Source organism: Nannospalax galili, unplaced genomic scaffold (genome assembly GCF_000622305.1).
Source record: "Nannospalax galili isolate Female #2095 unplaced genomic scaffold, S.galili_v1.0 scaffold251, whole genome shotgun sequence".
Taxonomy (NCBI): domain Eukaryota; kingdom Metazoa; phylum Chordata; class Mammalia; order Rodentia; family Spalacidae; genus Nannospalax; species Nannospalax galili.
In genome coordinates, this window is record NW_008329576.1 from 1,438,703 (window position 1) to 1,449,042 (window position 10,340).

Genomic DNA, 10,340 nt, shown 5'->3' on the forward strand with positions numbered 1-10,340 from the left:
TTCAGGAAGTATCTATCATCTTAACAATTTTTTACTTGTCTGACCTTGGGCATTGCAGGTCTTGGGTGTATATGAGAGCCTGCCTCAAAACCCCATAAAACCTAGGACTGGCCTTGAACTCAGAGATCCACCTGCCTCTGCCACCCAAGTGCTGGGATTTAAAGGTGTGCACCACCACACCTGGCTTGGTTTATGAGTTTTTATGTGTGCAGTTATCAGCTATGTTAGCTACATGACTGAGATCCCACTCCTGGTTAAGCAAGCCTTAAAGATCCTCTAAAGATATGCTCAGATGCCTTAGTTTGTCAAAGGGATTCTTACAGTTGCTACTGTGTTCCATGCTCATTGCTACATGCTTTGCTTAGACTATGATAGCTTATCCCTGTAATCACTGAAGCAGTAGGAAATTCCCCATCAGCTCAAGGCCAGCCTGGGATACAATAAATTGGCATTTTGAGATGAGATTCCCTGGCAGACCTGTTAACTCTCAAAACTCAGACCAGAATTTGGCAATCCTGCCTCCATCTTTGTACTGGGATTAGCTTTGTGAAATCTTTAAAGTGAAGGAAATCAAACTTCTGAACAGCTAGTTAAGGCCCTGCGCTTTCAAGTTGGAATGTAGGCACACACTTTTAGTCCCAGCAGAGGCCAGTGGATCTCCGAGTTCCAGCTGGGGCTACAGGGATAGCCCATCACAAGGATTTTTTAAAACGTGGGCTATGCTTGGTCACTCCAGCTTATAATCCCAGTACTAGGAGACTGAAGCATTACCATGAACATGAGGCTAGCCTGAGCTATGAAGTGGGACCATCTCAACAAGTCTTTAGAAAAATTTTTTGCTCATTTTTGAGAGAAAAAAGTTGATAAATTGCCCCATTATTATGACTAGGAAACAAGTTACTCTCCTTAATCTCAGAAACAGCCTTTCAGGATGTGTATCTGTAGACATGAGGACTCTGGGTTGTCTGCTTCAACGGATCTCTGCTGTTGGAATAGAGCCAGTGAAATTCCCTGCAACTGACTGAAAAGACAACTACTCAACTCCAACCTAGGAAATTTGAGTGTATGTCGGGGAGATTTGAATGGACTTTGGTATGGCTAAGGAATCAAACTAGTCCTTCCTGACAGTGCAGGCCTATAATTCCAGCTCCTCAGGATACTGAGGCAGGAGGATGGTTGAACATCTGAGTAAGTTTAAAGTTATTTATCAAGCCGAGTGTGATGGCGCATGCCTTTAGTCCCAGGGAGGCAGAGGCAGATCTCTGAGTTTAAGGCCAGCTTGGTCTACATAGTGAGTTCCAGGTCAACTGGGGCTACAGGGAGAACCTGTCTCAAAAAGACAAAAGAAAAAAAAAAGAAGAAGCCAGGCATGGCAATGCACACTTTCTTTTAATCCCAGCACTCCAGAGGCAGGCAGGTTTCTGAGATTGAGGCCAGCCTGAACTACATAGCGAATTCCAAGCCAGCTGGGGCTATGAGGAGACCCTGTTTCAAAAAATCAATAGGGGCTCAGCAGTTAACGAGCACTCAATGCTCTTACAAAGGACCCAAGTTCAATTCCCAGCACTGATGTCAAGCAGCTTACACCCACCTGTAACTCCAGCTCCAGGGAATCTGACATCCTCTTCTGACCCCTACAAGCACCAGGCACACATTTGGTACATATACATACATGCAGACAAAACACTCATACACAGTAAATAAAAATAAAGATCATCATCTTCAAGGATGGAAGTAATAGCCCCCAAACATGAATTGGTTAGGTTTGTCTCATGTGACCTGGGAGGACTGGTGATAGTTTACCACTTGCCTAACATTCTTGAGGCTCTAGGCTCAATCCATAGCATCATAAAGACAAAGTTGTGCACTTCATTCAACTGAGCAGGTTTTACCAAGGCTTGAGTAGGAAGCACTCTGAAACGCTAGGATTAAACTCATTCCCGGCAAGAACAGCTCACTTAAGTCTTCAGGGTGTGTAAGATGCACCAAGTGTTTGTGTGTGCTCCAGGGATTGTCGACAGTACAGACTAAGCTTCAGGTGCCTTAGCCAGGATCTGGCCGGTTTTGGCAGTGAGTTAGGATTTCCTCCCCATTCCCAGCAAGCAGTGATTTCTGAGGCATGCTTAGCTCCATCATCCCCCAAAAGGAAGACACAATAAAAACTATTTCCACAGAGCTCTTTATAGGCCAATGCTTAGACAAGACGTGGCAGTTGAGGGCCTAGGAAGCTAAGTCCCTCCCATGGTCTCCAGGCAAGCCTTTCTGAACACACCTTGGGGCTTCTTCCAAAGCCAGGGTTGCTTCCACCCTCTCGGTCTGGGGAATTAAGTGCCTTCTGGGTGTTCGGGGTCCCTCTCCCCAGTCCCCGCCCCCTCTGGCCCCATCAGTCTGTGGCTTCCATCTTGGTCCCCCGGGGCACCAGGAAGATGGCCCCATCAGCAGCCTGCTGCAGTACATACTCCTCGGGTGAGTACCCGTTGCCGGATTCATCCCGAAGGTGCTGGAAAATGTCACGGTACAGCTCCGCCAGCTGCTGGCGCATGAGCTCCAGCGTGCGGTCGGCCTCCCCTCGGGCCCTGAGAAGCCGCTCTCTTTCGTTGCCCAGACGCTCCAGCTCCCGCTCCAGCTGCACAATGGTCTCCAGCTTTCTCTTGCGACAGTTCTGGGCCGCCACCTTGTTCTTGCCCCGCCGTCGGATGTCCCGCACTAGAGCCAGCTGGGTCTCCGTGAGTGGGTACTGCGCCAGCAGCTCGTTAAAGTCATCCACCGGCAAGTTGACAATCTTGTCCGTAGGGAAGGGGATCTTCATGGCCAGGGCCCTTCGCTCATCCCGACTCCCCGCCTCCCCCCGGGCAGCAGGCTTAGCCCGCACAGGGCCAGACGAGGACTCTAGGGTCAAGGGCGTCTCAGCAGAGGGCAAAGGATAGTTGGGGTGGGCCAAGGAGTTGGGCATCAGTGGGTAAGAGTACTCCACCGGGTACATTTCCACATACTCGCTCCTTCGCCTGCCAGCCTCTGCGCCCTCTAGCTCAAGAGATTCGGCATCACTGTAGTTGAGGGATAATCCTGAGTCGGATTCTGGGTCTTCTTGAGGCTTAGGTGGCCCCACTGGGAGCCCAAGGTCCAGAAGAGCTAGTGGGTCTGGGAGGGGCTCGTTGAGCAGGCCTGAGAGGGTCAGTGGCTTGGCTACTGGTATGCCCATGTTGCCGCAGTAGGAGTATGGGGGCTCTGGGACGTGAGTTGTGGATGCTGGGAGCTCATACGGTGCTGGTGGAGGAAGAGAAAAGCCTGCATCTGGGTGAACTGAACAGGGGCAGTAGGTCGGAGGTGCCAGGGGTCCAGAGTACGGGGTTGGTGCTTGGGGCTCAAAGGATGGCTCACTTGAAACATTGAGACCCTGCAAGGAAAGACACAAAGAGGTTTAGAAGACAACTTGAGGAAGAGAAACCAGCTCTAAGTTAGGATTAAGCCTAAAAAGAATCAATGGGGCAATAGCAAGGGACCAGAAAGGTGCCAGAAATCACCAGAAGCTTCCTGCAAAGTAGTAATGAAACTGTTTCAATGAGAATGTGGCTTACTAGGCATGATGACACTTTCCAGCCCTTGAGATATGGAAACAGGAGGATCAGGAGTTCAAGGTCAGTCGTGGCTATATAGCAAGTCAAGGCCAATCTGGGCTACATGAGACCTTATCTCAAAAAAACAAACAAACAAACAAAAACCTGAAGAGGCCACGTGTGGTGGCACCTGCTTTAATCCCAGCACGGAGGCCAGCCTGGTCTACATAGTGAGTTCCAAGCCTGCTGGCTACACAGTGAGACAAAAAGGAGGGTGAGGGAAAAGGAGGAAAAGGGAGGGCAGAGGAGGGGGAGGAGAAACCTTGGCAGAAATAAAAGTTACAGTGGTGAGACACAGGACAGCCTCACACTGGAGTTATTCAAGTCTCCTCAGGAGAAGCTACTGAAGAACTAAAATGGCTCCTGTTCCTTTATTCTCTTCAGGAAGACGAGACCATTATTATCCAAGATGACCTTTAAGAACCCTTTCCTGTTGTGGTTATCTAGGGTCAAAGGGTCAAGTTCGGTCCCATGCCATTCCTAGGGTACCCAGCAGAGGGAGCTACTGTGTGGGAGGAGGGCCTAGGGCAGATCCTGAAGCCACCAAGCCTTGGGAGATGGCAGGCACAGAGCCCAGCCTGAGGGCTAAGAGACATCCCCTGGAACTGGTACAAGTCCTGTGTCTTTTTCTGTCCCTCTGTCCCTGCCCAGGTGCAGCAGGGAGAGTACATGTTAGAAACAAGGCCCCCAACCCACGTAGAGGAGCCACCCTGCTGAAGCCTAGTGAGCTGGGGACAAAGGCATCATTGTTAGACCAACAGACACCCCTTTGTCCAACATTCAGGAGGCTAGGACCCCAGCATAGTCTGTCTCCCTTTTCTGAGGCCCCTGAACTATGGCTCTGCTACCTGGAGGAAAGGAGCCTGTTGCTAAGGGTGAGGGAAGGCAATGAGGGAAGATGGGCAGAGTGGAAGGGAGAGGGAGGTCAGGTGAGATGGTGCAGACAGAGCAGGAGCTGGGTAGAGAAAGATGTGAGCAGAGCAGCTAGACAGGAGCCCACACCCCCACTTAGATCCTTCTCTGCTCATCACTCCATTCACCCCCTTGTTGCCCCAGTACCCACTCCCCGCTCACCTGCAGCTCAGTGATGGACATAATCTCTTGCCAAGTCAGTTCCATCTCGCCCAGCTCCCCAACAGGCAGCTGTGTCACCCTGTTCCTGCTCTGCTGAGGAGGACACGGGGGCATCCTACTGAACCAGGGTCTGGTCCAGGCCCCCTCAAAACCCAAAGGGCTCCAGCAACCTGTGTCAAAGGAAGAGAGGTATTAGAACTGCTCCTGCCAGGTCCCAAGTTGTTGTGCCCTTGTGCTGAGTTGGTCCTTAGGGGGAAGGAGTAATGTCAACGGTCCCCTCATGTCAGGATCATCAATCACCCTATGAGCTGAGGGGTGCTCTCTACCTCACCTGCTCTGGCCATAGTCAGTCCTCTGGGCACACAGTAGGCATCTTTACCTTTTTCTCAGACAAGATGCTTTCTCTTTCCCATGCTCTCACTCCCCCAAACTATATTTCTGGCCAGAGACAAAGTCCAGTCTTCTGATATTCGGGATTAGTTTTGTTTTCCCTTCTGGGGCAAAACATCAAGAGTCACCCTTGCTTTCCTCCAAGGTCCTCAGTTTTAGGATCTCAGCCTTTTCTTCCCAGGTTGTGAGTTAGTGCTTGGGGATCCCCAAGGACTGTGTTGTGGGAAATGCTAGGCAGACAGCTCCTCCCCTTCTCTGAGATAGGGCCCAGGCCTGCCGGTGATAGTGGCGGCGCCCCGCCCTCTCTCCCATCCTCACCCTGGGCTCCCCTGCCTGGGCCAGATAAGAGGCTTATCAGCTGCAGGCAGCAAAGGCAGAGAGGAATGGGCTCCTTCGGAGACACTGGACCTCTATCTACCCTGTGTCCCAACAGGGTCATTTAGCCTTGTCCCACCTCATGCAACCATGGCTCCTTCTCTTCAAAGGTTGCACAACAACCATAGCAAAGACTTAGCAAGCACTTGTTAAAAACTGTGCTGGTATTTTATAAACATAGCTTATGGCACTGGACTTCATAAAGATCTTGTAAGGTCTGTTCAAAAAGTAAGCCCAATGGGTTGTGCTGATGGCTCAGTGGTTAAGAGCTCTTGTACAGGACAGGAGTTCAATTCCAAGTACCCATATCTCTTGGATGGCATACAGCTGCCTGTAACTCCTGCTCCAAGGGATTAGACACCCTCTTCTGGCCTCTACGGGCACCCACACATTATTAAGTAAATAATGAAATAAAATAAATCTGTTTTTTTTTTGGTCTTTTTGAGACAGGGTCTCCCTGTAGCCCCAGCTGTCCTGGAACTCTCAATACTCCTGCCTCAGTCTCTTAAGGACTAGGATTATAGGCATGTGCCACCCTGTCCAGAACAAAATATTTTTTATTGAATTTTTGATATTTCATACAGAACATCCTAATTATCGTTATACCTCCTTTCCCATTGACCCCTCCTATACCCCCAATGGAATTCACACATTCTGTCATTATGAGTGTTATGCCTGCATGTAGGTAAGTGCACCAGTGTCATGCAATGCCCGAGGAGGACAAAAGAGGCTGTTGGATCCCCTGGAACTGGAGTTATGGACAGTTGTTAGCTGCCATGTGGGTGCTGGGATATGAACCAGGGTCTTCTTCAAGAACAACCAGTGTCCTTAAGCACTGAACCAGCTCTCCAGCCCCCTTATTGTTTTTATTTTATATGTATTCATGTATTGCCTGCATGTAGGCAAGTGTACCCATGTCGTGCAATGCCCGCGGAGGACAGAAGAGACTGTGAGATCCCCTGGAACTAGAGTTACAGACCAGTAACTGGTATCCGCTGAGCCATCTCTCCAGCCCCCGATAAAACAAATCTTAAACAACAACAACAACTACTACTGAGGCCTAAGCTAATAGATGGCAGGCTGGGGTTGGAACCTGACAATGCCCTGTGCTCCTTTTCAGCCCCTTTCTAGTCCCACAGTCCTGGCTCTCCACAGCCCACACCTCTATGGGCAGCCTACCTCAGTCAGTTCTTCTTAGGGTATCTCAGCCCCTTTTCTGGGCAATGTCTCTTTGGATCCTCCAGTAAATCTCCCCTTTAGCCCTTCTTCTTTTGACCTGGGCTCTAGTTTCAGCTTTGCCACAAAGCAGCAAGCCACCTCACTGCTCTAAGCTATTTCCCCCTAGCTGTAAAACCAGGAGCTAAACAACTTGAATCTGGAGATCTCTTTCTGCTTGATCAGTTCTCAGAAAACTCTCAGCTCTGCCCTCATCATCTCCTTTTGGTCAGTCTCTCTCCTCATCCTACCTTCCTATTTCCTGACATCCATCTTTATCTGACTCTATTCCGGTGTTCAACAAAAGATTCCGAGTAGACTTGGCAAGGTCCTCCTGAGCTCCCAGGGCCAGACATAGCATGTACATGTGTGCACATTCATATCATACCACCACCACCACCACCATCATAGAAGTAAAAGAAACAACAGAAAAAAGAGGATGGAGCTGGATCACCTCAAACTGTATGACCTTACACTACCCATCACAGGGATGGCCCCTCCCAGCTATGCCTATGGAATCCACTCTTGGACCCACCAGAAAACTTATGGCCGTTACTAAGTATCTTTGACAGCTAATCTGGCTGAGGCTCTGCCTCCACCCCTTTGCTATATATATGACCATCCCCAGAGCTAGAGTTGGTATAGAACAAGCCCTTGGCCAATGGGTAGAGTGGGTGGGGTGTTTATGTCTGTCCAGAATGCCATTTCAACACCGGAACCCCACCCTCCAGCGGAAATTGCCCAAAGGCAGAGTGAATGGAGAAGGGGTTTTCAGGGCAGGGACCATGACTCTTGCCTCATAATTCTTCACCCACTCTACCCCACTTTGTCTCTCCTGTCTTCTTGGATCTGACTCTGAGGTGCAGTACAATGATCTTGCCCTAGGAGGCAGGAGACCAGCCTTCAAGATGCATGACCTTGGGCAAATTTCATCACAGGCTCCCATTAAATGGAGACAGAACTAGAGAACTTCATTGTGAGAGAGGAAACATATTGCATCTAACTGGAGCCACAAACTTTACTGTACACCACATTCACCATTTCCATGGGATGCATGGAAAACATTCTCTGCGAAACTGAATTTACCTGCAGGCACTCAGGAACCACCAGCATTTTAACAAGTGCCCCAGATACTCTAACTCAACAGGCCAGTCTCACCTCACCTCAAGAAACACCAGCACAGTTGGGTGGATTTGCAGGGAAAACACAAGGTCAGAACGGGGAGCAGTGAATGTTCTGTGGGCTTCATCCAGCTTGACCCCAGGCAAGGTCAAACTCCAGGTTGCACCTACGTCTGAGCCCAGCTATGAGAATTTTCCTGTGATGACCCAGAACTGGGTCTCCCCCTCTTCTTGGAATCAGGAGATGAGAAGGTAGAGGGGCAGGAGGGGGCAGGAGGCTGGACAGAGCTTGGTAAGAACTGCTGGACCATCAAGGGGCAGCTTTCAGGTACAGAAGTGTCTTTGCAACAGGCTATCGGGGGAGGGGGAACTCCATTTCCCTAGATACTTAGGGTTGGTGGGGGTCTATGCACCAGGTGTAGACACCTTTGGGTCTTGGGTGCTTGTCTTTCAGAGGACCGGCAAGCTGGCTGGCAGCCAGTGGGATAGACCAGGAGTCAGAGATGGAGCAAACAGGACACCAGAGCGAGAGTGTTGCCAAGTCAGGAATGTGGGCTGGGCTTTCAGGGACTCTTTTCTTTAGCAAAAGCAGCTCCTATTCTACAGCTTAGTCTCATCTTCAGGTCTCACAGCCACTGAATTCACTGGGTTGGTGATTCCTTCTCTTTAGTCCCCAACACTAGATCAGGGTGAACTGGACCCACCTCTCTCTCTCTCTGTGTGTCTCTCTCTCTGTAGATCAAATGCAGAGGCTTGAGCATGTCATGTAAGTGCTCTGCCACTAGCTATATCCCCATAACTCTTTAAAGATTTTCTCATGATCCCTAGGACTTCAAGGGATATGAAGTTTTCTGATTAAGGATGCAGGATCATTTGAAGAGTGATGATGGGAAGAGGAAGACGTTTGGCCTCCATTGCTAACACAGGACTCTTCTTCAATAAGGGGCTTGCCTTAGAGTCTGTTCTGAGGCTTAGTAGACTACCCCAACTTCCCAGGTGTCGGTACAAACCATGGGAAGATGAGTGGTAAGAGTAAAACTTGGGCATGTGGGTTGGTAGGTAGGCAGCCTAGTTACAAAGATTAAGGAGAACTTCTGAAAAGGGAGAGGTGAGAGAGAAAACAACAGAGTGAAGAAGGAAGAAGGATTTAAGCTGAGCAAACTCAGCCCCCTGGGAGCATACTTGACTCACATGGTGTCCAGGAACAAGGGACAGGGGACAAATTTCTGCTATTCTGTGACTCTATCCCAAGACCCAAACTCTGGTTCTTTGGAACCAGTGACTAGAGGCTGCAGCCCAGCAGCTCTGGTAGCTCCCTTTCTTCCCACTGCATCTTAGCCTCTCCTGCACACAGCCAAGAATTCCTGTTGAAGAAAGGACCCTAGGGCTGAATGCCCTCTTCTTCCTTGAAGGTCCTGCTGAGTTCCACTGCCCCAGGGCTGGAGAAACCAGGCAACAGAGTTGAGAACCCAGCTTCCCACAGCCAACCACCCCATCCGGCTGCAGCAAGGTTTCTTAGAAGTCCAGATATCCAGTGTCTGCAATTCCTCTGCTTCCCCCAAACCTTCCCACTGGCTGGGGCTGCAGATGCAACGGGGATGGCACTATGTAACCAGCCTACTGGCTCCCTCGGGCAGCAGGCCAGTTGAAGGGTTCCTTCTGGCCACTCCCTTGCTTCTCCAGGAGACCCACTGTGTGACCTCCATTCACAGACACCTCCCCCCAAGAATCCCAGAGTACCCAGGAATCCATCCGCGACTGCTCCAAAGTTGTCAGTTTCTACACCAGGGCCAATTTAGGAAGGTGTCTTAGAAACATCCGTAAGTAAAGTTGGGTATGCCGTCCCGCTCCTCCTCCACCTGTCCAGCCTGCCCTCCCCGATCCCACTGAGACCACCCTACTCCCACCCAACTTTCAGGCACCTGTGGTAGTTTCCAAGCGGGGCGAGTGAGAGATGAGGCTGCTGGTGCTGTCCCTGGAGGCTGGGTCAGAGCTGACACCTCCGGGGCGAGGAGCGCTGCCTCTGAAGGCCGGCGACGGTCGAGCCCCGCCCCCCGGCCATGGCTAGGTGCCCGGCACCGGCTGGCCCGGCTCGATCGGGTGCACCGGCCTCCTCTCGGAAGCCCTCGGTCGCCGGAGTTCGCAGTGCTTCCTCCAACCCTTCCCTTTCCCCCGTGGCCCTCCTCTCCTCCTGCCCCTTCTGGCCAAGAGAGGAAACTTGAGCCTGGTGTGGTTTCTGCCCGCACCCCGCCCCTGCCTCTCTTGGGCCCCGGGGCTCGCAGGATCCGATCTGGGCCCTCTCCAGCCGGTCCAGGGCAGTGAACTCCATGTCCCAGCTCACTTCACAGCTGATGGTACACTAATGGTCTCTAAACTTAACACAGGTTACAGCCTCCTCCTCCACTGTGGTGGCTCTTAGGGACAGGGAAACTGAGTCATAGCAAGGCAGGGGCAGCAGAAGATAAGAGCCAGGTGTCTAGCATACCAGCTGCCTAGGGCAACAGGCTTCCCTTAGCTTAAAGAAAGCCTGACTTGGAGCTATTTTGGG

The 10,340-nt window shown here is 50.9% G+C and overlaps 1 protein-coding gene across 1 annotated transcript; it reads right to left on the minus strand.

Moving 5' to 3' along the window:
- Window positions 1–2,175: 2,175 nt before the first annotated feature.
- Window positions 2,176–9,952, minus strand: Nfe2 (nuclear factor, erythroid 2). Its single transcript, XM_008839122.3, has 3 exons — window positions 9,715–9,952; window positions 4,692–4,861; window positions 2,176–3,397 (listed from the first exon to the last, which is right to left on the minus strand). The coding sequence occupies exons 2-3, from the start codon at window positions 4,803–4,805 to the stop codon at window positions 2,384–2,386; spliced, it is 1,128 nt and encodes a 375-aa protein (XP_008837344.1). The 5' UTR covers window positions 4,806–4,861; window positions 9,715–9,952; the 3' UTR covers window positions 2,176–2,383.
- Window positions 9,953–10,340: the final 388 nt, after the last annotated feature.

Excerpts from the sequence above, each read along its gene's own strand:
- Nfe2 (XM_008839122.3), bottom strand. The coding sequence starts at position 4,805 with ATGCCCCCGTGTCCTCCTCAGCAGAGCAGGAACAGGGTGACACAGCTG. Across the intron at positions 3,398-4,691 it reads TGTCCATCACTGAGCTGCAG|GGTCTCAATGTTTCAAGTGA; the intron begins GTGAGCGGGGAG and ends CTTTCCTTGCAG.